At 42.9% G+C, this 27,305-nt stretch overlaps 3 protein-coding genes across 5 annotated transcripts; all 3 read right to left on the bottom strand.

Annotated features, from left to right (window-relative positions):
• Positions 1 to 365: 365 nt before the first annotated feature.
• zc3h12b (zinc finger CCCH-type containing 12B) lies at positions 366 to 8,746 on the bottom strand. 2 transcript variants are annotated; one of them, XM_070843804.1, is made up of 6 exons: positions 8,723 to 8,746; positions 2,953 to 3,747; positions 2,672 to 2,811; positions 2,275 to 2,509; positions 1,933 to 2,039; positions 366 to 1,834 (listed from the first exon to the last, which is right to left on the bottom strand). In XM_070843804.1, the coding sequence occupies exons 2-6, from the start codon at positions 3,567 to 3,569 to the stop codon at positions 408 to 410; spliced, it is 2,526 nt and encodes an 841-aa protein (XP_070699905.1). In that variant the 5' UTR covers positions 3,570 to 3,747; positions 8,723 to 8,746; the 3' UTR covers positions 366 to 407. The 2 variants fall into 2 exon arrangements, with proteins under 2 accessions (XP_070699905.1, XP_070699906.1); XM_070843805.1 differs by lacking the exon at positions 8,723 to 8,746 and adding an exon at positions 8,166 to 8,211.
• Positions 8,747 to 9,375: 629 nt separating this feature from the next.
• amer1 (APC membrane recruitment protein 1) lies at positions 9,376 to 15,493 on the bottom strand. Its single transcript, XM_070843528.1, has 2 exons — positions 15,324 to 15,493; positions 9,376 to 14,119 (listed from the first exon to the last, which is right to left on the bottom strand). The coding sequence occupies exon 2, from the start codon at positions 14,010 to 14,012 to the stop codon at positions 10,938 to 10,940; it is 3,075 nt and encodes a 1,024-aa protein (XP_070699629.1). The 5' UTR covers positions 14,013 to 14,119; positions 15,324 to 15,493; the 3' UTR covers positions 9,376 to 10,937.
• Positions 15,494 to 16,122: 629 nt separating this feature from the next.
• gab3 (GRB2 associated binding protein 3) lies at positions 16,123 to 26,800 on the bottom strand. 2 transcript variants are annotated; one of them, XM_070844274.1, is made up of 10 exons: positions 26,419 to 26,800; positions 23,420 to 23,720; positions 21,428 to 21,584; positions 20,866 to 21,329; positions 20,660 to 20,709; positions 19,681 to 19,924; positions 19,362 to 19,452; positions 18,672 to 18,756; positions 17,628 to 17,738; positions 16,123 to 17,097 (listed from the first exon to the last, which is right to left on the bottom strand). In XM_070844274.1, the coding sequence occupies exons 1-10, from the start codon at positions 26,749 to 26,751 to the stop codon at positions 16,978 to 16,980; spliced, it is 1,956 nt and encodes a 651-aa protein (XP_070700375.1). In that variant the 5' UTR covers positions 26,752 to 26,800; the 3' UTR covers positions 16,123 to 16,977. The 2 variants fall into 2 exon arrangements, with proteins under 2 accessions (XP_070700375.1, XP_070700376.1); XM_070844275.1 differs by having other exon boundaries at positions 16,123 to 17,094.
• Between the last annotated feature and the right edge of the window lie 505 nt (positions 26,801 to 27,305).

Below are 27,305 nucleotides of genomic sequence, written 5' to 3'. Positions count from 1 at the left end.
GAGTTAATGATGTTGAACAAAGGTTCAGGTAATCATGGATTTGGTACAACGCTGCTATGAAGCTCCTGCTCAGGCGGTATGAATGCGTTATGAACTTACATTTCTAATAAGCTGTTACCTCATATCAACTGCACGCCACTTCATATAAAAATGCAGCTCTCATATGGAAAACATCTTACAATTTGAGATAAACTTATTAGACAAACCTCCTCTATGCTGATTACTTGTATGTCATCTTAGTGATGTAAAATCTGATTGCCAGATTTCCCACCCGGGACATTAAAAAAAAAAAAAACTCCTGAGGGCAGATGTTGCACATGCAGCAACATTTAACAAGTGCCTATCTTTGCGATCAAAATCCGTGTTTCCCTTATCACGTCACGTAAATGTTTAATAGGATTAAGTGTTCAATGGCATGACCTCAGTTTTGTAACAATAACAGCGGCGAGTTGTTGTGGATCTGTCAAATGAGGGTTCTTCTCCATTACAGAGTGGACTACGTAAGCAGGAAAGATGTTACAAAGGTTCCGATATGTTTGATACTGATGGTCTGGGATGACGTACCGCTCTTGGTGTTCAGCTGCAGATTGCGCCTCCCACGGTGAGTTCCAGATTTGTTCCATTTTGTCTGGCATGCTGCGGACCATCACCCGCTCGCAACACGGCATGAGGCTGTTACTCAATGGATATGAGTGATATCCATACGACTCATTACCACAAGGCAGAGGGTCCCAGCTTGCATGCTGCTCGCGGCACAGTGGAGGTCGCCTCTGTCTCATTGGGTTGCTATCGTATAGCCTTGAATCTGATATGCTGTCCATGCGGGTCATACCAAGAGATCGTGTGGGCTGTGAGGACAAAGGTGGGAGGACATTCTGAGTTAGGGGGTAGTCTCCAGGACAGCTGGACCTGGCTCCCACAGCAACGTGTTGGATGTGTGGTGCTAGATGAGCTCCAGACTGCTTCCGGGGGCCCTGCTTGGGTTCCTCTGGCCCGTAGCTCTGCACCCTAGACAGCGCTTCATGTCGAAACCCGTGGGAGAAAGTTTGCATCCTACCTTGTGCGGGAGACTGCTGCTGCCCCTTCATGCTCTCCTCTAAGCTACTGTCCACAGAGCTTGGGTACAGGTCCCCATAAGAGGAGAACGAGTCACTGTTTGAATGGCTGAGGCAGGATTCAGGGCAGTGGCTGGGATTTCTCTGATACACACCATGCTCGTGCTCCATGCTACAGAAACTGTCGACATTGTGCATGCTGCTCATGCTCATGTTTGAAAAATCACTGTGCAGTGAATAATATCCATGGTCGCTAACTGAGTCATACTTTGGGAACTGTTCGCTGTATGTGACAGAGGCGCCATGACTATTCGTAACTAAAATAGGAGGATACTGTACACTGGACATGTGCTCCAGAGAGCTGTGTGCGAACTGCAAAGATCCTGGCACTGGGCTGCTGGCTGATCGTGTGTTCAAGGCCCCAGCTGCATGGCTCTTGGCAGGCTGCATGGTGGGCACACTGAGAGCAGACACAAGGGAAGGCACTGAATTTGTCTCAGACTTCCTAACAATGGACAGTGCCTCTGGAGGTTCACAGGCCACTGAACGAATACTGGGGTCAGACTGGCGTTTGGGTGCCACACGTTTGGCCTCGGAGTTGACGTCCCCCTTTACAGTTGCTGGACCAATACCGCATTTAGCTAAAGCCCCCTCGCTCATCGTCTTTACTGCAGACAGTTTGGCAAAGGCCCGTAGTTCATCAGCCACCGATCGCTGTGGCTGGTTGACACGCTCTGGATGATAGTACTTGCACTTATGTCCATATGTGCACTTTTTCCCTTGTTTAAAGAAAGAGCAGATCCAGTCAAGAAAACTGAACACTTAAACTAAGCTGATTATTCAAATGTTGCATTGAAAATACATTTAGAGAACTTACCATAGGGGCAAGGTTGTTTTTTGTGCTCTGGGACAACAGGACGCTTGCGGAGGAAATTCTCTAAGCTCGGACCATGTCTCCCCAATGGATCATCAGGTGGCATGAACCTATTAAAATTAGTCAGTCCAAAATTTTTGATTAAAGTCAATGTCAGCTTTATCATTTCCCTGCTGAAAAACAGAAATAATAACTGGTTTCCCCAATTTTCTAACTAGCAAAGGACATAATACAACGAATAAATAGATTATGTCACAGATAAATAACCATTTTAACTGCTAACCAACTCCTAGAAGTCCTAGAAGGTTTTTTTTACATACTTTGCAAAGCATTGTGGTTTCTTACTTGTCATTGACGAATGAGTACATTAGGAGACGCTCTTCTATGAACTTCTTCCACTCTGGCTTCTCATTTTGTAAGTCCCTGTAGTTGTCATTTGACACAATAATTCCATCAGAATCATAAGCCAGCTTCACTATGAAGCGATCATCATAGCACACCACTCTTCTGCCTTGAACTCTCCGAGATGGGGTGAAAACCAGTATCTTCTCTTTTTCCAGCTTGCGTAGTATTTCTTGGTCTGAAAAACAAGTCTCAAGTAAGATTTACTGTTGATTAACAGTTCAATAGCAGCTCTAAAATGTAGGCTGAGTGTTGACTTGTCCTATATTTGATATTGATGAAAAATTTCACCAACTACTATAACTTCTAATAGCAGCTGCCCACAAAATGGCTTTACTACCTGTGATGAGGGCGTCAGGCCTCGACTGTTCCTTCCTCCAGGCTGGGACAAACACAGTGATGTCTTTGTGTCCTTTCTCCAAGAACCATTCAACAGCAAGCTGGATACCACGGCAAGAGAATACCTCTTTGTTTCCATGGCTGAAAACAAAACAGTGTGGTATGAGGTCTAATTAAACCTCAGGAAATGGACATCCATCAGAGGTTAATGTTTCAGGACATAAGTGCATTCTGCATGAAGTACAGAACAATTAACTGAGTGTATGTTTGTTATTGCCTTACCTCATTGCCACATTTGAGCCATCAATGACGATGGGCCTGAGGTTATCATAGGTATCTACAGAGTCATCTTCCACCGACACCTCTGGACTAACAGTCTCTTTAACACAAGGGGGGCGTGATACTGATGTGGCTGTACTGCTGCAAGGTTGAATTTCAGGCTCAACTTTGTTTCCTAGCCTTACCAACTCAGCAAGAATGTCGTTAATGAGTGCAGCAGCCCCCAACTTGTTGAGCACCGTCTCCACCTGCTCTCCTGAATAGCCTAGCTTCAAAGCAAAGTCCATCTTAGTCTGGTACTCCCTGTCATTGGCTGTCTTGACCCCTGGTCCCGCGCTGGTCTCATCCTCACGAAAATCTTGCGCAGTGCTACTCTGGGAAAAACTGGGCCGATCAAGGCATGGAGAGCGACAGAGCTGTCGGTGGGGTTTTGCGACAGCCAAGGGCTCCTTCCTCTTACACCTGCTGTCGTTCACCTGAACCCTCTGGCATGGCTGCTCCTCTGATTCGCTTTCTGAGCTGCTTCCATCTTCAGAATCGTCAGTAGCATGCTGGGTCTCGCTTGAGTCAATGCTCTCCTCCCTCCATGGGCGTTTTTCCATTTTGAGCTTCTCCACCATTGACCATACTGTCGTCACGTTCGTCTTGGCACCTCAGATTTCCACCCCATGCTTCCTCACCTCCAGCACAACCAGGGAATCATACTCAGTGCTGGACTTTAGCGCTACAGGGTCTTTGTGTAGAGCTAAAGTAACACGGTCTCCCCTATGTGGGTGGGTAAAATCTAACTATTAAATCCTGAAAGAGAGAAAGAACACAATGGAAAGTTTCATTAGCAATGCATGCTCAGCTTTACTTGTTGATGTTTTTCACCTCACAAATTTGAGCGTTTCCAAAATGTCCTCCAAAATGTATAAATCTTAACATCTGCTTCATGTCTCTGTATACAGGCTAACGATGACCTACGGTCATTGACTGAGAGTTGGGAATGTGTTTGCCACAATGCCACTGAAATCAGGAAGACAAGCATAAAATAAGGATTTAATCACTGCTGAGCAGCAGCTTGGGACTGACTGATAGATAATATGTAATATTTACGTCAGAGTTTGACATAACCCATGGCCTGATGGCCCGGGACAAGTAAAGGTTTAAGCAGGGAGAGTTGATTGGTCGTCACTGGCCCACCAATCAGAATTTGTACCATGTGCATATTTTAGAGGATGTCAGTATATTCAAGACACATGAGACATTAAACGCATCACGATTTACTGAAATACACTAGGAGAATGCGAAATGCATTCTGGGATACGCTCTTAGAGTGCCTTGTTCCTACAGGTGCTCCACAAAAATGTAAGCGAAAGACACTTGAGAGGCTACAATAAGAAAGCGACGCAACAATGTCCCTGGGTGGAAAACAGTGAGTGTGGTGTGTCTTGTACAGCTCATCAGCGATTCCCTGCAAAGGTCAATCAAAATGATAAATTGCTGTAATAAAATGATGTAAAATTAAAAAAAAAAAATTCATACACCACATTTATTTACTGATCCACTATGTGCCTAAATTCACATTTTGCATTAGTGTAATATATCAACATTACATATCAATAACTAAGGGAAAACAACAAAATCTCTAGGGAATTTCACTGTTATATATATTTTTTTAAAAATCACCAAAATTATGGAAAAAAATGAGTTATTTTCATTCTTTGGCTGCAAAGCCAGTAAAAATATACAAGGGGCCAGTAAAGCTTCATCTTGTTAAGCTGCCTGACACCAAAAAATATGTAAATGAGAACAAGTATATCATGAATTCACATGAACACTGTGATTAGAATTTAGACCACTTAATGTAGGCGTTGTCTTAGCATCTTCAGCTCCCTCCACCCTACATGTGGTAGACCAATAACACCTCCACCGATGGGAAACGCTGCTATCTAGGGCAAGTGACAACATTGATCAGACAAATGGAAAATAGTAGTCACCTACCCACATAAACGAGTTACAAAAACACACAGCAGTGCAGGAAAAGGACTGACCTGAATGCGGACACATGGATGTTGTGTCTGACTGTGTTTTGCCGTTTGTGGATTACTTAAACCTGCTGGGTAAATCATGTGCAATGTCAGCCAAGAGTGCGAGCTATACCTGTTGTCTGACTGTCGCCAGTGTTCTGAGTAAAATGTTAAAATGTCACAGTCACACCCCAACGATTCTTAGAAATTCACAACCAATGATGCACTTTAAAAGCTGTAAGCTGTCACTAATAACATCTACAGCAGTGTTGCATTGTGAACTTATTTAACCTAGTTGTAGTTATTGGTATGCAGTGGGACAATTACCAACAAACCTAAACAGAGTTGTGAATACTTACTAATGTTAGATGGTACATGCAAAAAGCAAAAACAAAAAAACATGTCACTCATTTCTTCCTGCTTGTAGGCGCAATATGGAAAAAAATACATGCAACTGACTGGTTCTATAATGAAAACCCCAGCCTTCCGGCACAAAACGTGTTAATGTACTGCAGAACAACCCTCGCCTCTGTGAGCTCAAAAGCTTTACTAGTCTCACAAGAAACATTTGAGCCAGACACACAAGGGGTGAGTGCAAGAGTTAACATAACCTGAGACAAAGTGTGGGCTGAGCAGTGTATCCCTGCACCTCCCGCCCTCTGACAGACAATCTGAATTGTAGGAATTCCTTAGGGAGCCAAGCTGTTTTATGGTTAAACAGAGAGGGACTTTAAGGGAGCCTGCAGTATAAACATGCAACGCTGTCAACAGCCCCAGGTGTACTTTTTTTACATATGAAAATTGGTAACCAAATAATCTTAACAACAAGTGCGTTAATGAACAGAAACACCAGAGTACACTTTCCCCCAGTCTTGCAGAGAGCAGAATAGAGCCAGCTTCGAGCTTTGAGAGGCGCAGCCCATGATGTGCGTTGCTTAGCAACACAGCCTTGTCATCAGCTAACTCCTTTTTACCAGTCACGACTAACACAAACACAGCTCATCATCTCTCTTCAGGCAGTCAGTAAATGCAGAACACTTACAGCTACGCTACAACTCTCCATTAAAACTCTTGAGGCAGCATATTTTGCAAGAAAAAAACACATTACTGACATCTCTATCAGTGCTGACCACTGAAAAAAGAATGATCAATCTAGATACTGTGTGTGTATTAAACAAATGGTGATGTCTTTTTCTGAGATTTCTACTTTCGACATTGGTTCATGTAATGAAATAGCAAATACTATGTCACTGGCAACCCCCCATCCATGGTTACAAATGCATACCTTTTAATGTCAGTGTTTCGTGTCACGACTGATCACAACTTGTCAGATAAGGATGACTAAGGTTTGAGCATTTAAAACTATTAGCTGAAAGGGGGGTGATGAACTACTGTTGTAGAGCCGTTCAGTCACACAGCCCACTGCTATGTACGACATTTTATGACCACATCAATACATGTTTCAGGGAGCAGATCTCCTCCAGTCCTTTTCCTTCCACCTCCAGATTCACAGGCTTAGACTCAGCAAGGCCTCCAGACTATCTCTGCACATGCACTGGCTCGTGTAGTACTGTTTCATAGCAACAAGTGGAGCAGGGCCCTGAAGCCATCTTTTACATTGCTGACCCTACATAGTATCTGGTATAAAGCAGGGATAAAATGTACTATGGTTAGTGTTGGTTGCATGTGCCCCTTGGCTAGTTCGATATCTTGAAATCAAGACAGACAAGCTTAGAGTTACGCACAGCCACCATTGTACAAAAACAATCAAGCAGTTATTTCGTGGCAGACCAGGGACAGAATGACACTCACAGAAAAAAGTAATAATTACTAAAGTGAAAGGTCAATCATTTAACTCTGCCTTTTGCTATTTGTAGACAAAGTGTAAAAACACACACAGATATTTCGGTCAACAATCATTTAAAAATAAAAACTACTAAACTGAGATGCTCTTGAACAGAAGCTATCAGTGCATTCTGCCATAAGGACAAGATTATCTGGGCCTCAAGCGCAAACATAAATTACATGACGAAAAGGAAGTCACAGTAAACTGTCATTGAGGACAGAGAAGCAAACAACAACGTGACTTTATTTCCTTATTTACATTGATCAGATGATGGCACTAAGCTCCCATCTCACTTTAGACTCATTAGACCAGTGACAGCTCCACTGCTGCAATGAGAAAACTAAATGCTGGCTGATAATTATAACACTATGTTTCTGGTGGACTTGTTCACTGACACTAAAAGCCTCTGACCCCTGCTACATCATCTGTTCCAGGTCCACCAAAGAAAAAAAGATTTAAAAAAAGCAAATTCAACTTTTTTAGCTGTTATCTTTGCAGACATCACTCATCGTGCCCACTAGCTATGAAAACATACTTTTAATAGTCACACTTAAAGTCACTTGCATAACTTGCAAATCATAAGTCACTATCGCTATTTTGAATGTGTGCACAATAAAGTCCTGAAACTTTGTCGGGTTAAAGACATTTGAATGGACGCCATGAGGCAAATCAGCATCACTGCCTCCCATCACAAACACACAAGCAAAGCTGTATCCATTCTACGCATCAGTGTGAATACATGAATGAGGAGATCACATATCATGAATGCGACCCCGAGCAACTACCTGCTTCTTACTTCAAGCCATGCCCCCACTTCTCCACCTTTCCCAGTATTTAAAGTGTCATAAGTGACATAAACATTGCATTGAGTTAAAACCAACTTTGCTCTACTGATGTCAGCTTCTACTTAACCAATTCCTAATTTGTTTGTCTGGTGTTTTGTTCAAGTAGAAATTTAACTTTTTGCTGATTTATCCAATTGAAAATGTCTTTGGAAACTAGAATAACACCAAGGAAACCATCGCCTTAACAGGGATACTGACAGTAGGCTGAAGGAAAAGTGAGGACTGAACTGCATCCTCACATCCTGCCAGTTTAGCCTTTACTTAACAGCTAACTACACGAGTGTGCAACCAAATCAAGACACCGCACCGATCCCAGTGCCAGTGATCATACAGGAGACCCGCTGAGCTGCTGAACGAACTAAAGTGGACAATGTTATTGCATTCACCTGCTAACAGGTTGACACGTCAGTGCGAGGAATTGAGATGCTCAAGATCTTTGGCGAGAGCATCGTGAGTTGAGAGTGACGGAATGGAGGTTAAACAATATGACAGAACAAAAAATGTCATACTCACAATACACTTTTTCCAATGACGTTATGGCATTACTACAGCTCACGACGTCGCCTTTGTGGGTGAATTTAATGAGAGATAACTGGTTTGACACCCTTAGGCCCGAGTCAGGGTTAGCACACATTAGCAACTAGCTAACGAGCACCGTTACTTAGCCAGCCGGAGAGTCAACATTTAGCTACATAAACTAACCGGCCTACGATGGCAGGAAAGCGGCTAAATGACTCTTACACCAAGCTAACGCTGACTACTAAGCTTGTCAGGCAGTCCTGGTCTCTGTTTAGGTAACGTTAGCGCAGCCAGGTAGTTAGCTAACACAGTAATAATAGCCAACTCAGTGGCTCCATAGGCTTACTTAAACGTCAGGTTGCTAACATAGTTAGCTTTAGCTGCTGAGCGTGTGCTAACATTTTTGCCGGAGTACTACAGTAACTTGAAATAAAGTTGACGATCAATTCATATTTCGGACGGAGGTGAAACCACAGCAACTCAACACGATCCACCGCCTGATGTGCAGGTGGAGCAGCGCCATCGTTGACTTCACACGGTGCTCATCTCACCTTATCGCTGTCATCCTCCTCGCCTGGAACAGTTATGTTTTGCTGCCATTGGCGCTGTCGCAGTTTGGTCGGGGTTGCCAGATAGCGCGGGGGAAACAAGTAAACTTCAGCTAGGAAAAGACGCCGGGGTCACATCATCATCATCATGCAAACTTGATTCCTGCTGTCCGGCACTTTATTAGACCTTTCTCTGGCGCTTTGCTTTCTTTGTGGCTCGTAAGGATAGTTTGAGAAGTGTCATTGTCACATGCCTGTGTGAATGCTGCCCTCAGAAAATAAAGGACATTTCCCAGAACAGGGAGCTTTGCAAACAAGCAAGGACAAACGTCATATATTCCTATTGGGGTACTTTACACAGGAATTACTGTATTATTAACTCAAACTGGGATGTAAATTAATTTAAATGTGGGACTGACTACTTTTATTTGAGCTAAAATAGCAAAATACACTCTGTTCTCAGTGCACTGGATAACTTGTGTCAGTGTAAATGTGTTTTCTTATGTCTGAGCACCACGTCAGACTATTATCTGCTATCATTTCCCTGGCTTTGGCCCCATGGATGCTGCTCAACAGGAATGACCCTGCATATGAATAAGTGAGAGAAAAATGGAAAAGATGATGTCTTGTCATGTTTATTTTAGTGTAAGGCAGTGTTTTACTCTGTCAAAACACAGATTTTCAAGAGGAATCCCCTAATGTAACATGGATGTAACTTTGAAACAAAAATCCAAAAACAAAACAAAAATTCAACTCAAACATAACAACTATTGCCAATTTGTAATACCCATTCTGAATACAACACAGTGTACACATAGCTAAGAATATAAATACAAATTCTTTTGACATTTGTTCAATATTACGCTATAAAAAAACCGACATCATCTGACAGTTTGACCTCTGACCGGTCAGTCATTAAATGCACAAGAAAATGATACAAGATGAAAATACCAGTTTCTTTTTTTGATATATCATTTAAATTCCAAACAAAATCAAACAAGCTTACAGTAATGCAATAAAGAAGTGCACCGTTTCAATAAGGACTTTGCACTTCACAGGCGGTCAAGCTGCTGGAAAATGGGAGCAGAGAAAAACAACAGCTACAATAAGGCCAAACTGGCTCATCAGGCCACAAGCAAACAGTCTAAGTTTGAAACTATTAGGTACTACTAGCTTTTTTCCCTTCCACTACTTGATTTTTATTGGATTTTTTTCTTCTAAGCTGTTTCTCCAATATCTTATGTTGAGGGGTATCATCCTCAGGGGGTAACTGCTTGTGAAATGTGCTCTACAAATAACGTCTACAGTGTGAAACGGCAGCTGAAGTTAAGATGCATCGACTATTAAATCTGTCTACATTTTATATACCTGCTCATCACGTCCTGCGTTTGAGGGGCGGGGAGAGGTAGCTGACATTTTGAGATTTAGGCCAAATGCGATAAAAGCTTAATGGATTACGAATACACCCCATGAAGATATAAAGGACGTGTTTCATGCTATGAACTGAGATATTCCCCTCTGAGATACTGCTCTCTTGTTGCTTCCTAAACCCAATGTGGCCTGAAATTAGGTAAACCAAGAAAACTACCACGAACAGTAAAAGTTGAGCATGATAACAGGCCAAAATAAACCTATAAACAACAGCAAAGAGAGGCCGTGAAATAGTGGTAAACACAAACATGAGCCGGCATTTAAAGCAAAAGCTTACATGTATCTAGCGGCAAAGTGAGCCAGACTTGGCTAACCCTGTTCAGCTGTGCTATGGGAACCAGGCTAATGAATACCCACCAAAAAAACAGTGGCATTAACATTGACACCTGGATACTGAGGCTACATGTGGGTATAAACATTCTAATACAAATCAATAGCTTAATGAGATGAATCTGTGAGCATTTTCAATGTAAATAAAACAATTACTTGCTTAAATAGTTTGAATGGACTGACATGTACGCGTGAGGCAAGCAACTGCTGCTGTGCAAATGCAGAAACTCCCTTTTGGCCTCCCGATGAGACAGCGTTGCACTTGACGCAGCACGATGGCACGCCATTTCTAATTCCAATTCATGTCCTGTCTATCACAGTGAAAAATGACTTTTCAAAAGAAATAGGTTGCGCTAGTACAAAGTAAGCAACGATTACACCTTTGGATGTAACATAAAAAGCACTCATTGGCACATTTACAGGTGATCTTAATGCCGTCTGTATGACTGGGAGCCTTTCAGTTAAAGGCTGCCTCGGGGAGCTTGTTGCAGGCCGCATCTCTGGCTGCTCTTGTGTCACCGAGGACGGCCATTTCAGATTTAGACACACCTGCTTTCAACGGACTCCCAGTATGAGATCGCCCGTCCCTACTGGCCACTGGTCTGCTTTTAGCACACGGATTATAGGATTGCAAATTAGTGGTAGCTTTACAAAAGACATCCTCGTCAACATCATCCGATACCTCCTCCATCATGCCGGAATAAACAAAGGTGTTATGAGGTAAACAAGAATCTGATTGCAAAGGAAGGTGACACTGCCTGTTGTAAAGGTCTGTATTCTGTGACATTAAATCACAGGACGCTCTGTCTGGCATGTTTGAGCACAGACGCTGCGATTTGCTGCTGGGAAAATCACTGCTTTTGTGTTTTACTTGGGTTTGACTGAGACTCTGTACTTTATCAGCGATTTCCCCATCAGCCAGGGGAAGGCTTAAAGCCATTTCTGACCTTGTTTGCCATGATAAGGCCATAATGCTGCTACTGTCTCTAATCTCCGATGCAGACAGGAGTACATTCTTTTTGTAATATGGTGAAGAATCTCTTTCAGAGTCCTTTTCGGACTGAGGACAAGAAACGATAGCAGCTCTGTTCTCTCTGGGCATCTTCAACTCAAGGCTTTCTGTGTCCAGAGACCTACTTCTCCTGTCTAGAGACAATGCATTAGGCATGGTCTGACTGACTCTTGTAAGGCCTAGGTGACGTGGGAGACTAGCAATCGCCCATGTGTTACTGATCAGGCTCTGTTCATACATGTCTAACATTTGATAGTCACATTCAGCAAATGCATCTTTTTGTAGGTAGCTGTCTTCAAATTCCTGATACGGCGATGAAATGTCCTCCTCCAGTTCCATGTGGTCCTGCTCATCGTATTCACCCTCATTATGCATATCCACTACATCAAATGTGACTATGGTAGGTAAGGCCTGCATATTTGGAGTGAAGGCAGAGTTTGTCTCCAAATCATCCACATCGTTGTGCAAGTTGCTCAGCATATGAGAGTGTTTTGTGTAGTCCACAAGTGCTTGAGAAAAACTCACTGTCTGCCCGTCGTCCAAATTATTGCTACAATCTGGAGACTGAGAGTTGACGTTTCTGTATGGTAAAGCCACGGGCTTGTTTTCCTCAAGATGCTGCTCTTTGGGTTCACAAAATGTTTCAAAATCTGGGTCAGACGTGCTTCCGAACGATATGCTGCTGTGCCTTTTCTCGCAATCCGCACTCATGGATTTTGCTCTTCTTTCAACGGAAGCAAGAGCGTTTTCCTTTTCATCAAAGGCATCACGTTCTACATTATTCTTGTTGACTGACGCTTGTGGTTTTGAATTCAAATTACAGTTTTTATTCATCCCCATCTCCTGACGGCCAGCCATGTTTTGGGCCAACTCCGAGGATTTACTGCATGTGCTCGGCATCTCTAGAAAATCGTGAACCTTGTACAGTTCAGCGCTTATTTGCAATCGATTCATTTCTGGAACAAAAGCGGAATCTGCCACATCAACTGGCTCGCTCAAGTACTCGCACTGTTTTGAACCAAGCACTTTTGATTTGTTTTCATAATGTGGGCTGATGAGACTCTCGTCAGGCGCAAAGAGTTCATAGAGGGCATCGCCACTGTAGCTGTCCCTGGGTAGTCTATCTGTCCTTAGTCTGTCGGTTTTTTCTTGTCCTTCATCAGGCCCCGGGGTAGTCGAATCATAGTAGCCCTCATCACTGTTTGGAACCGATTCTTGATGCTCACTTTGAGGAGTTAACCCATCAGCGATGGAAGAGGTGTCCATGCCACTGGCTTGCTGCGCACTGTTACTGTTCAGTAAGTCCATATTGGGAGAACTTGTTAGGTCAGCAGTCAAATCTGTGTGGTCTTGGTTGCAGCTGTAGCAAATCTCCTCTGACGCCGTATTTCCCCAGAAATCATGAAGACACTCCTCATCCAGGTCTTGTGGTGAGGCCATTTCTTCTCCGCCACCCTGATAAGTAAGATAACACGAGGCCCTCTTTCCTCCATTTCTGCTCCGCTCTCCAGAAACTGTGCTCTCTGTGATGCTGTCATCCTCTTGATCTGCAATAATGTCCCCACAGCCGGTGAGCGAATCAAAGCTCTTTAACGACGCAACGTCGTCAAAAAAGTTTAGCTGATCCGAGGAGCCAGCAGGCGTTTCAGTCTTCAGAGCGGGCTCAGGCGTCATCTGAAGTTTCAGACCAGGCCCGCTGTGTCCTCTGGAGCTGTCCTTGTATTCCCTGGAAACCACAGCCACCAAATTCATTTCCTCCGTTTGTTCATCGCTCATGTGATCATCAAGCTCGGACTTTGGGCTTTCATGCTCCGCACTCTTCTCTGACGCCATCACGTCAGCATCGATACATTCAGGACCAATGGAGATATCGCACATATCGTCTGCAAAATCAGGCACATCAGGTTCAGATCCCAGGCACTCTGTGACATACTGGTTGGCGTTGTCCTGGACAACAGGCACCTCTTTCTTGCAGTGAGGGGAGGTCATTGCAATCATTTCAGTTTTATCCACTCCAACATTTCTGTGGTTTCTGTGATGCCTGAAACTGTGAAAAAGACCCCTCAAACCCTTTTTCTGCCGGGTGAGGGTCAGAGATTTCTGCTCAGCAGCTTGGTGACTACATTCGTTGTGGAGCTCTCCAGCAGAGTCCCTCTGGCTGTGGAACTCAAAATCTCCAGCTGAGGCGAAGCCACCTCTCAGATTGTCTTCATGACTAACCTTACTAAGCCCATCATGTGTTCTGCTTTTGGTGAGTCCTTTCTTAGACGACCACTTGTTCGGATTTTTACTCCTTCCTCCAAAAAAACTCGGCAATATACAGATGCTTTTACGAACGCCAAAAAATGTCAGGGCAGTCCTCCTAAATTTTCCAGATTTCTGGGATTTCACCGTAGTGTTCATCGTATCCGGCTGAAGCTCCTCCGTGATTTCATCGGGGCCGCACCGGGAAAGCTGCTCTGGGAATGAAGCTAAATCCTTGCGGTCGCCTGGTAGCTCATCTACCTTGCGAGAAGCCATGGCTATCAGATTTACTGCAGCAGGCCAACATAAGACGTAGCAGCTGGATTTTCAAAATCAGCGGACAGGATCACTGCATTGAATCCGTCCTCCATCGGATGTGAGCCCTGTATTGAGAAAGTTGAGACCAAAATCAATGATCAATTAAAAATCTAACCTTGGCTTCCCTAATATAGCCTCTATGCCTACTTAGTGTCTGTGTGGCTTGTTCCAGCGTGTGGAATATGCTATGCATGGTGCACGTGTCCCAGTCTCTGGGGTTCTCCCTCTCTTTCAGACACTTGTGACTTGCCTCGATTCCACCTGAAGTAAACACAAGCCCCGACTTTGCTGACCGAATGTAACCTTCTTATCTCACTGTTTATTCTACTGTAAATTGTATTGTTTTGTCTTGACTGCTACTGCAAGTGTATCTGTCCTAGTGTAATCACTGGTCCAAGGATCTGCTACGGCCTATTCTGTCTCTGTCATGTGCTTTACGTGTTATTTAAGTGTTTGTCTAAGTAGGATCACTATCTATCAAGTACTTTGAGCCATTATTTTGTCAAGAAAATCCGTATAAATAAATGTAGGGATGTTTGTATAATATTGTTGTGACACTTTGTCTGGGACAAAGTGACTGTGATAACCCAACTGCAAAACTACAGACCAGTGAATTTAAAACAAAAAGCTTACAGGGTAAAGAAACTAAGTGCATAATTATAGTGTCATTTTTTTTTTAAATTAAATTAAGTGCATTTATCTTTGCACATACATACCTCGTGTCCATGCTTAATCTGTTGTCTCTGTATAGGAAACTTATGTTTTTTATGTATTTTTGCAGGTATGTGATGTACATATCGTTGTGTAGGAGAATAAAGCTAAAACCTTGTAATAATGCAGATAAATGTGCATGCATGACAGAGAAAGGTGAAGACAAAGCTAAAACTCTCCAGCGGATTTGTGATCAGTTACACAATAACCCCCATAAGTGAGTGGTAGTGAATCACAGATGGGATAAGACTGTGACTGTTTTGATAGAAGAGCCCAGGTGACAAAGCAGCAGGACAGAGATGTAACTAAGCTCCAGCTGTGCAGCCGCTCTGCCACCATACAGAGCAGCGGTGGAGGGTGAAGACACTCCGAAATGTTACTTTAAACCAGAGCCTTAGCAAAGACAATAGACTGTAACTCTAGCTAACGCTAATGCTGAATTCAGCCCATCTAACACACCCTCACAGACCTCCTTTGTCACTTCAGTTTTCATATAAAACCGAGGATTGGCACATTCAGACGCTGGAACTGACCGAGTGGTGAAGTAAACAAACTTACCAACTAAAGCCCGGACCTTTGTAGCGCCGAGCTGCCGTCGGCTCGTCGACCAGGACACCCGGCTAGCCTCCTCTCAGCGCATGGCTGCCCGGTAGCGCTAACTTGGCTTTAACTTTGGGATAAAGCAGCTGGCGTGTGGCCGACTAGGGCCCCGCAGTAGCTGTAGCCACGCACGGTTTCATTTGTCCCCAGATACCGTCGGCTGGCTTTGCTAGCAGCGTTACCCAGGTGAGAGTGTATGTGTGTGTGTGTGCGTGTGTCCTGCAGTCAGAGGCTGTGCTGCGAGTCCGACAGCCGCTAACGGAGGGTGAAGCTAACGCTAGACCACGCAGCGGTGAGGCGGTGTGGTGTCCACAGGCAGACCTGCTCAGGCCAGGGTGCCGATCTGACTTCAGAGGATCACAAAAGCTCAGCGTTTCAGCGCTGGATGATGACTTCCTCTCCGACTCCTCAGGTCATTTTACCCAAATCTGCCTCAGTGACCCCCGGCGCACGCTAGTGACGCAACATGTGTGTAACATGTGTGTAAAGGGTGTTTTATAACATATGATAATAATTATTATAATAACAATATTATTATCATTATCACCATTATTATTGTTATAATAATACTAGAATATGTAATTCTCCCATAAAACCCACATACTTGCAGACTTAATTAAGTGTAACCGTTATTATTTTTCTAGATATATATTCTTGTGAACCCATCTATCTATCTATCTAGATAAATTATGTTATTTTAAGTATCTGCTTAAAGGGAACCTGAGTTTTATGAAAAAATACTGATTGGTGATTAATTTTTAAAATAAAAACTTTATTTATATCAGGGCATGAACAGTAGAACATGTCGGGGGGAGACACGTACACGGACCAAAGACATAATAAAATGAAATAAATAACCAAAACAATAAATTAAAAAAAAAAAAGATCCGATGTAAAGGGACAAACTATTAAAATGCCATTAACAGGACATTTTAAACAGACTCGTTGTTCAAAGAGACGGAAATTATTTCAATTAATTTTTGCCTCTATTGAATTTGGACTCATGGATGTAATACGGATGCAGTATAAAGTTATTCATTAAAAAAGGATCTACAGAAAAATAATATCGCTGAGTTGTTTCCAGAATGTCTTAGTGGTGAAAATCTTCAATATGAAGGTCACAAAAGGAGCATTTCGCTTCAAGTGTAGGAGACAGAGAAAGCTCCGGATGGATCATTTTGGTTCATGATACATTGTGAGGGTGAGAAATATATATAAAATAAAATCATCTGTAAAACACGTTTCTTCTTTACAGTCACAATAACTATACATACATGAACAGCATGTTTCATTGAAATTTTTTTTTTATTACAACAAAGAAATGATGCCCCATTGAAAATGTATGCTACAGTAAAAATCATTGTGATACAGTGCACAATCTGGTATTATTTACAGTACAGATCTACTGAGAGTTAATTAAGTTTTTACAGTGCAATTGTGTGTTTCCGCCCGGCAAACAAGCATCTAACTGCTGCTGCGTACTTACTCTTGTGCTTGTATTTCAGTACTGTTTTTCAAAGTGCTTTTGGTCCTCTTCATATATGTCCTCCTTGCTGGTGTTGCTGTTTGTCTTCTTGAAGCCAGGCGTTCCTGATTTGTTTTTTTTTTCCGTCTATGTTTTTGACTGCCGCACATCTGTCCACTCCATCTTGGTGTTTTGCAGCGCCTGAGTCTTCTTCTCGTCCACCTGCACGTAGTCCACTCTGTGCTCGTCAGACAGAAAGGGCTTCTGCTGGACGTGGAGAGGGAGAGATGAGTGGACGGTGGTGTGAGGTGGTTAAAGTTCACACAGTTTCCAACATTAACAGGGCTCTGCTTTAATGGTACAAACAGTCATTGCGCTTAATGTATTCAAACTGCAGGAGACCCCCTGGAGTGAGCACTGATTTGGCCATTTGAACAGTAATAACAGGGGTCAGTGGTCGTGATTGTCCCGATATCCCTGCTGTGTGTGGGCTGGCTGGGAGGAGGTGAGTTAAAATTCCTTTTTACAATGTCAAAAATCATTCATCTGTGGTGTTAGGTATTCTCTCTCCATTCCAGACATTGATTTAATTTGTTTTGTAGCATTTAGGTGGTGTAAGTAGGAATAGTGACAGAAAATGTCTTGTCTGATTATGACAAAGACGTTTATTAATGTCTTCAGAGGCTACAGTTGCACACTGGTGCAAAACGCTGAGGGTGCACTTCAAAAGATGGGCAATATTATCCTTTTGTTAATCATCACTATAAGCCAGTGTCATTTATCTGATCAATACATACCTTCTGCACAGGAGACGGGGATGCGGAATTGAAGTCCAGTGACAAATAGTCAAGGTTTGATCTTCTTGCCCACGGTTGAAGTGGTCCGTCGAAGAACTCTTGCACTGACTCCTGTCAGAGAAAGAAACAGATACTGACTCATCACTGTTCCCAGTTAAAAGGGTCTGTAATACATACAGTTCCTAAAACACCCAAATTGCCAGTTTGTATGTGTCAATTTAATTGGACAAGTGCTGCATTGTCAGTAAATCATTTGTTCAATAAAAAAAATGCTGCCTTAGATTGGTCTGAGTTCAGCAAAACACAGCAAGCTACCTGTGTCCAGAGTGCATCCACTATATGCTTGTCTTAAAACTTTATTCTGGGAAAATCAATTAAACATGCTCCCTCTTCAGGAACAGCCTTGAACAGAAGCACACTGTTACACATGCTCACTTCCAGGAAGATCCTGGAGTGCGATTACGGTTTTCACACAGTTTACACTTTCCACACCAGCATTCTCAGCTGTGTGGAGATTTGAGCACATTTTCACAGACACAAATGGCCCTACAGTCACAAGTAGAATGTCAGATTATGATCTTTTTTTTTTTTATGTTCTCTAAAAGGAGAACTAGTAAGCTCAGGTCCAGAATTATCTGGAAAATGTTTTGGCTGCATACTGCCGATATAAAGGTCAACAGAGATTTAAGGATTTCTGCCCACATGATGGATATTAAATATGATCACATATAGATTTACATTTTGTGGGGGAAGTACCCTCAAGTTCCACCCAGTTTATTTATTTTATTACTATTTTGAGGGCCAGTTATAAGTGAAAAATGGGATGGCTCATATGCTGATAGAAGCTACATGACAAAGGGAGGAGAAATGGTGGTCTGACTTAATGAGCTACAGTAGAAGTATAGCCACATCAGGCCCTATTGCTCACTATGTGGTTGGTGCATTAAAAGAATACACAAATGCCTCCTTCAGCTTCTGATGGAGTCAGAGTACACACTACATATGTATTATTTTAAACATCACTGCTGTGAATAGAAGCTTTACCATTGCAGTGCAGTTTGTGTCTTCATCTCTTGGACTGACACCATTCTCTAGTCGTCTGTCAAGAGGTAAACTGGTTACTGGAAAGCTGCAATAAAAACAGAAAATAGAAAGAATTTACATCAGATTAACAACCAACTGAGAAGTTTCACAAACAGAAACAGGATGTTTTCCTTGACCCGGGCAAGTATATTTATAACCACAGTAAAATTAGATTTAACTTGTCATAGTTTAACTGTTTATATCTGAGTTTAAATGAGATCTCATCGTAAAGAAGATGCCATTGCTCTTCATAGGTATTAGGTATTTTAATGCAAGGACGATCACATGATTGATGTTTTCTGATGGTGTCAGAACATCATTAATCATGTGATGAATCATGTGATGAATCATGTGAAGTTGTAAACACTTGTCTGTAGTAAAAGGTATCATGCATTACATTTTATTCAGCTGGAAAACACACAAAATGTTACACTTGATCTGAGCCAAAAGGCCGAGAAGCGATGAAAACACACAGGATGCCGATGTAAAAAAAAATCTCTCAAGTGCACTTAGCTCACATCTATATGAGCTAAAAATAAGGAGATAAAAAATAAGGATTATAAAGTTCATATTATTAGTCATGCTTAGTTGCTATAGATAACCATATGAAGGAAAGATTATGTGGATGAGGAGACATTTTTTTTCTCTCACCATGACTCAGTCATCGCTCTGCTCAAAGGAAGATGAGTGGGACATTCTGTGATTGTAGAGAGGCCTCTTAAGTCAAGAGGTGGGGGTCGAGCTGTGAACCAAGAAAGGACAAAGGTATCGGATTGGTTGTACTTGTCACATGTGCCACATAAAGGCCACTTTCCAAACAGTGACGCGCAGCAAAGATCATGAAAAAAAGTCTCTGTATCTGATCCTGTACTGACTTCTACAACTATATATGATGAGCACAGAGATGCAAGATGTTAAGCACAAAGCCAAAAATGTAACATCAACCAAACAGGGCTGGTCTGACTCTCACCTCTCCTCAGGCAAGGCTTGAGATGCCGGTGAATGGGAGGTGGCACAAAATTCTCAGGTTGGCACATTAGTGGGCTGAGAATGGTGGAGGGCTCGGTGTTGTTTGTATTGAGGAAACTGAATGTCCTGGGGCTCATGGGGATGTAACCATCACTCTCAGTGGTGGTAACAGAGGGAGAAGGGGAAGCCATGGGAACGTATGACTCATCCTGGTAGCTCTGACCTCGTATAGCATTTAAACAAGGCTGTTGAAGGGCAAAGCATCATAAGATCAGACAAGCGCACTGTATCGTCATTTTGGTACAACTAAGCCACTGTGTGCACAATGTGTACGTGTTTATAGAATATATTATTCTGATGGCACATGGTTTCATTTGTAGGAAAGTTATACTGCCACCTGGGGCGCCAAAGTAGTGCATTTACAAACCCTATGGTGGGTTTAAAGGAGTTAGATGAGAAAATTGACTGTCATGTCTATATATTAAATATGAAGCTATGATGTGCAGCTGCTTAGCTTAGCTTAGCATAAAGACTGGGAACAGAGGGAAACAGCTAGCCTGACTCTGTCCAATGATAGCAAAGTCTGCCAGACAGCAGAAGTAAGGCTCACTGATAAACATGTTATATCTCGTCTGTTTAATCTGCACAAAAACCATAATGTATTGTGGGGAAGTGACCAGGTACAGGTCTTGTCGTCACCACGAGGTTTGCCAGGCAGCTTGCAAAGAGCAGTTACTGTGTCTGGATTAAACAAATGAGAAATATACCGTTTGTAGTCTTTGTGCATAGCTAAACTAGCTGCCAGCTGTAGTTTGACATTTATGGCACAGACACGAGAGTGCTATCAGTCTTCTCATCTAACTCTCAGCAAGAAAGCAAATAATTCCCAAAATGTTAAACTATTCCTTTAGCATGAGTTATTTTTTTTCCCAGCAAGATTTTATAAAACAGTGTTTTTCTGCTCTTGATGACTCTCTTACCAAATTGTGACTATGCCTCCTGTTCCTCATCAGTCTACTATCGGCCTCTCCTAAAAAAAAAAGATTAAAAGAGGACATTAATTGAGTTAAAGCCGTATGCTTCCCCATCATAATAGCACCCTGCTTCTGATTCATTTTGTCAGGCCCAGCTTCCTCACTCTTTGGATTATGCAGACGGTGTGACTGTTTACCTGCTGAGGACCTACCTATTCTGAAATGGTCCAGGCTTGACAATGAGGTCCTCCGGGGGAATAATGCAGTGTGGCTTGAGAAATGCCGTGCGCTCATTGGCCTCGGCCTGTGAGCTTCCTCATCACCTAGCTGCTCTGACAGGTGATTGGGCTTGGGCGGCAGCGGAGGAGGTGTTTGCCGTTCGCTCGTTGCCTCAGACGATGCCGAGGAATAAAGTTTGTCAAACTGGAAGACACTTGTGGCACAGTGACGTAGTGGAGAGGAAGAGGATGCCGGTAGAGCCATGGGGATGCACGGAGCGCTGAACGGAGGGTTAGTCAACCGTCCATGGAGGAAAAGAGATGGGCTGGGGCTCGCATGAGACACAGAGGATGAGGAGGACTCTGTGTAAAAAAGAGGCGAGGGGACGATGTCCTTGACAGCCTCGTCTGATGACTTCTGCTCCAGAGAGATCTCAGAGTTTGAAAAGCTGTCATGTCTACAAGTATGGAAAAAGAATGAAAACATCGAATTTGTTATGCATGAACTATTGCCATCATTTCATCTGGTGTCAAAGCTTTCACAGATCGTACATACCTACTAGTGCTTACGCTCCCCGTCTCACACTGTGAGAGGAAGAGGTAGTCCAGCGGATGACTGGAATCCAGTTGGCTTGACACAGACGCTCGGTCGGAGCTGTCAGGTGACGGCTGGAGGGAGGTGGGGGTGTGAGGAAAGCCTTCTTCTGAGCTCTCTGTTGAAAACAAGCAGAGAGCGTGTAGTTTCTGAAATGTCGCAACCACTAAGAAATGATGAGAAAACTGCTGCTGCGGTGATACCAAAAGTCAGCTAGTGTGAAAACCACACACACACCCACGTGGGGCCCTCCCAGCCTGTGCTCCAAACTTACAACCGATGGAGCAGGTGAATTCAAAAAGAGGAATGGCATTCTTCCTTGGCACGTTGAAAGTAGACACATGTGAGCCCTGCTCCCTCTTTGGTTTACATATTCTTCAATCTTTCAGTCAGACTGACTCTTAGAAACTTGTCTCATTTGATTTCACTCAAGGCCACTGAGTCAAGGCTTTCTCTGCGGCACCATGCGAGAGAGAAAAAAATAGTAAAAGTATTTGCGTGCTCTCATGAAACATCTGCTGCCCTTAACAGACGTTTTATATTCCTTTGCACAGAACTCTTGTGCGATCAAGGCAGGATCTACTCCTGTCCTATTCTCAGAAAACCTTTAATTAAAGCAACATAACTTTATTCTAAAATTCTATATATTAAAGAAAAAAACAGCAGCAGTCTATATCACAGTGTTTTTTTGTGTGTGGAATGTGTTTTTCTCAGAGCACAACGTGATTTACAGAAACATGCATATCAGCAACAATGTGCCGTTGCTCTATCTCCTTCACACAGATGACACTGTTCTAACAGACATGTCTTTAAGTCTCCTCACAGAGATACGGTATTGGTCAATTAAAGGCAGTAAAAGCTTAATGATCAAAAAAAAAAAAAAAACCCAACCAACAGAAAGATGACATTCAATGCCATGCAGCCCCAAAGCACGCTCACGGGAGCAACACAAAAATCGTATTATTTATCTGTTAATTTGAACGTGGCCCCTGTTGAGCTGCTGTTATCTCCTCCAGCACAGCCATTCCATTAGACAGGCAAGTCACAGCAACAACGTGTATGTCACTTGATTGCAGCCCTCATCTGATTCATTTCCATTCCAGGAGGAGCTGTGCGAAGAACTATGAAATAATGCAACATTGCTGCTGCTGTGGAAAGAGGACCAGATATGATTTATATCTAATGGCTTTAACCACAGCGTTATGACGTGTGATTGCATGTGGGTTCACAAGCTCACTTATAGATACATTCATCAGCCCCAAAGAGCACTCTGCAGCACACTGTGTTAAAACTGCTGTAAAATGTTTCCCTTTTCGTCTGATTCAGTCTGCCGCTCCGACCATAGGCATCAAATCTTGAATTTTCCTTCAGGTGTTAAATTTAGGAAAACACGCTCCACGCCATACAACTTCCTTCAAAATAATGCAAAACAGTCGAAAGTAGGACACCAAAGACATAACCCAGATGTTCTGTGCATCCTTTTATAAATGTTGGAATCTTCAAAATCTTTGGGAACTCCACTAAAATTAGAAAAATCTAAAAATGAAGTATTTGAGGCTCAGCATGAGTTTGCACTGCAGGAATCAACACACCCATGGGCTCAGCAGATTTCTCAGATAAAGCTCAAGCTTTGGGCGGTTCTGCAGCAAGACATCACAATTTGATCTTTGAGGACTTTTTTTAGGTCACGTGAGTCGTCAGTAAACTGCACCTTTATGTTCGACTCTGCTCTGCTGCTCTGCGAATCTTTTACTGAAAGCTGCATCACATCAAATAAACAGTTTGTTTTTGACCTCGTTCTAAGGTTTTTAGTTCACCACTTCCTGAGTGGGACAGGTCACAGTAATTTTGTAAGGGTGAATGCAGTGAAATGCACCTGGTGGGTGGGATGACCCTCTGTTTTACACCACTACTTTGTGATTTTCAGTGAGGTGGATCATTCTGTGTGTTTACCTGCATCCTCCAGGTTCCCGAACTGGCATATCTGACTGATGCTACTGATCCAGCTGTTCATCTCCTCCTCTGTTTTGGCCACCAGGTAAAAAACGCGAGACGAGGTCTTCACCACAAAGAGGTGCTTCCCATGGAAGTCTCGCTTTATCCTGAGTTGCCCGTTGAGCATTTCGACCTCGCACTCCTTCAGGTCGATGACGCGGATCGGCTTTTTGGAGTTCTTGCTTTGATAGTACTCCAGCACATCAGGATTACCGCTCATGCGACCCCTTCGAAGCACAAACCAGCGTTTCCTCCACGCCTGTGGGAGAAAGGAGCAAACAGTTGGTCAGGGAGTTACTTTGGAGTTTGCACTTCATCCTCACACTGTAATATTATTCACAGCACTGCATAATTCTAACAGTGAGTCTCCCTTTCCCCCTGCACCAGCATTTTATTAGTCATGACCAGTCATGGGAATTAGATCACAGCTCCTGCTCACATCAGCTAACTTAGCAACTTTAGGCTCAATTTTTTGCTTTTGATATGGTCAGTAAGCGGAACCTCGCCTCAAATTTCCCAGAAGAACAGAGAAGAGGAAGTTCTCTGTATTTAGCAGTAAACGTCTAACACAACGAAAGAGGTATTTATATACAGCACTTGGCCATTGCTTTTGACTGAGCACTTACTGAAACTGTTCACAGGTATTTATTACTAAAGAGATCTATTTGTAACATGTAACGCCTGAGCCCTCAACACATAAATTAATTTATAGCAAAATCAGCCCCTTTGTGTAGGTGTCATATTTCATACAAATAGCAGTGAGTACAAAGAAATGATAAGAATAGTGGTGTTCTAGATGTTGGCCTCATTTTCACACTTGGTTTTGTGGCTTTGTGTACATTGTCAGGGCAGAGGCTCTTGTGGTGTGAAAACGTGGACTTTTTTTTTTTTTGACGCATGTGGGGTAATCTGTTCCTGCGCAAGTCAGTTGGAAATGTGTGTTTTTACCAGGAAATAGTTAGAAACGCCACATTCACTGCCAATAACACAGCCACGTTTAAGAGGAAACCGTAACTACACAGATGGCAACCTGACCCTATAGATGTTTTAAGGTGGGACTAAACTAAAAGAAGCTGTTTTCTTCTGACAAAATAGAAAGTGAAGACTTCAGAAGGTTGTACTGTTTTCATCAATGTGGGCTTCCAGTCTCTTCTTTGTTATGCTCATATTTTCCCCCTCTGTGACTACATCTACTTTTAACACAAGAACGTGGCTCAGTAGAGAATCAAGCTTTCAACCACATCTCATGAATATCCTCTGCAGATCAGAGTTTGCATGGAAAATGCTGGTGAGTGGACCTTGAGTTAAACTGAGGGTTCATGCTCAAGCTCTCTAAAACATAATAGACCTTTTTCACAGGAGACATTGTGACTTTGTCATAGTAGGAAAGCCTCTGTTTGACTGCTAACACTAACGATGGCTCTGTTCTACTCAAGTGTCCCGGCAAGTCATAACAGTGTGACAGTAACCCGGAAACTTAAGCAGCTAAATGGAATTCAGCCATCATTTATTGTATTACACAACACCTGTGATTGTAAAAAAAAAAAAAAGGCCTCCACATGTGCAGGTTAAAATGCTGCCACTACACATTCTCTTCAAAGTCTTCAAATTATAGTAGTATAGTAGTGCCTAGCAGAGTACTAGAGCTGCAATGATCGATCAATTCATTGATTAGCTGTCAACCATTAAATTAATCACCAACTATTATGATAACTGATTCATCAGTTTCAGGAAGAAAAGCAAAAAATTCTCTGATTCCAGCTTCTTAAATGTGAATATTTTCTGGTTTCTTTGCTCCTCAGGGACATTAAGCTGAACGTCTTTGTGTTGTAGACAAAGCAGGACATCTGAGGACATCTGTCTATACACAGTATTTAATGAAGAGTGAGTGAGGGTCAGCTCCACCACACACTGTAGTGGACTGGACACGGCAGACAAACATGTTAGCATGGCAGAAAGTGGAAATGCAACGCTGACAGAAAATGAGTATCTGACGTGTGTCTATGCTTATGTTTCTCAACAGGGTACAGAAGCAAAACCAAGGAGCTGCAGCCAAATTCATTCACCTCTGTGAACACCGTCTGATCACAACCCAGATCAAGAAGAGAAAATAATCATTTTCATAACTGTGCGTGGCTGTACTAGCAACATTTGAATAAAAAGCCAGATAGAGCGCAAAGGCATTTACTCTGCTCTCTGGAATCAACAGGATTTGCATAGCGTGCTAAAATAAGTTTCTATTTCCCGCCCCAAACCCCATCAATGCACACAAACACACACACACACCTCCACCCACCCTTTCCCTGCACTGCTGTTGACAAATGGCCCTCCTCCTCCTCTTCTATTCGTACAGAGGAAGCGCAAACAGCCATCATAAAGCTGGACTATTTCTGCTTGCCACTTAAGTCTGAAGTGTCTGACTGCTACTGACATTACTTCCCATGTTTCACAATACACATGCACATCGCACAAACACACACACACACACACACACGGAGCACAGTGAGTGGCCAGCCCAACATCATCACATGACCCCAACAACCACGAAACAGTGAATGCTGTATGCTGTTCATGTAAGCAATCACACATACTGGCTGTAGGAGTCATTTCCACGCCTGTCTCAAATACGTCTGCAGTTTGTGATATATGGTAATTAGTGCCTCAGTACACTGTTAGAGCTATGGATCGCATCCACAAACCAGAACACTGAACTACGGCGTTATTGTAGAAATGAGGAAGACCATGGAAAGGAGATTGAACAGCAGCTCAGGTTAAGGAAAGCACACTAACACACAGAATGTTTCTAAATCATCATTCCACTAACACACACACACACACACACACACAAGCACACACACACACAGACACACATACACACAGGGCTCAGCAAGAACAACCTGACATTCGCACTGCTGGCAGAGGACATAAACAAGCGTCCGGTGTGTACTCCTACTCACAAATCTCTTTAGTTTCTTCTCTGGGGGGGATTTAATGAGCCAGCCGGTGCAGACCACATCCCCAGCACTCATCTTGACTGCAGAGCGTGTCGTCCTCACGGCTGCTGCTGCCTCTGCTGCTGCCTCTGTGAAACTGAGAGCACTGCGAAGCATATCCTGTGTTCTGGTATTCAAGCCGAGCCACTCCAAAAGGAGGAAGTCAAGAAATTGATCACACTGACAGAGAAGGGGAGAGAGAAAGAGAGAATTATGCGTTTGTTTTCTGAAAAGCTCGGGGCAAGTGGATGGAGCTGTTAGCCCGTGGGGGTGGGAAAGGAGAATAATACTACACATAATGAGGTTTGACAGGTTCGAGTTAAACTGGCCGGTAACATGCAGCAGCTGAGCTCCATGCTGTTTAATAGACCTGATCTGAAGGCTCATGTTTAATACTATAGACTGATTCCATTTTTCAGTTGTGATGTCTTTTGTTTGTTTGTTCAATGTGGTTTCTGAACTCTGCAGAAACAAGAAGTGGTTTTAAACAGAGGATAGCTGATGACAACATCGACCTGCCGCACTACTTTGACGCTCAACAATAAACTAATATGGTCTTATTTCCATGTGAGCTTTCAGGGAAATCATGGTGCTGACTGAATGCTATTATTAATAGCTGTATTGGTTCTCCAACTGTAATCTATCAATGTAATTTGCTTTCATTCCAGTGCTCTGCCTTTGTCAGAAGTCAATCATGTACACTTAAAGATTAATGGACAATGTGTTGAACAAGTTTCCAAAGTAAAGTATCTCAGTCTTATGTTAGATTCCTACTTCAAATTTGAGAATCGTGTTAAAATGGTGAGAAAGGCTGCAAAAGTAAGTTAAACCCTGTGTAGTGTGCTGCAAAT

This window comes from Pempheris klunzingeri, chromosome 14 (assembly GCF_042242105.1).
Source record: "Pempheris klunzingeri isolate RE-2024b chromosome 14, fPemKlu1.hap1, whole genome shotgun sequence".
Classification (NCBI taxonomy): Eukaryota; Metazoa; Chordata; class Actinopteri; order Acropomatiformes; family Pempheridae; genus Pempheris; species Pempheris klunzingeri.
The sequence above is the reverse complement of the archived record's forward strand: the minus strand, read 5'-3'. Positions and strand labels throughout refer to the sequence as shown.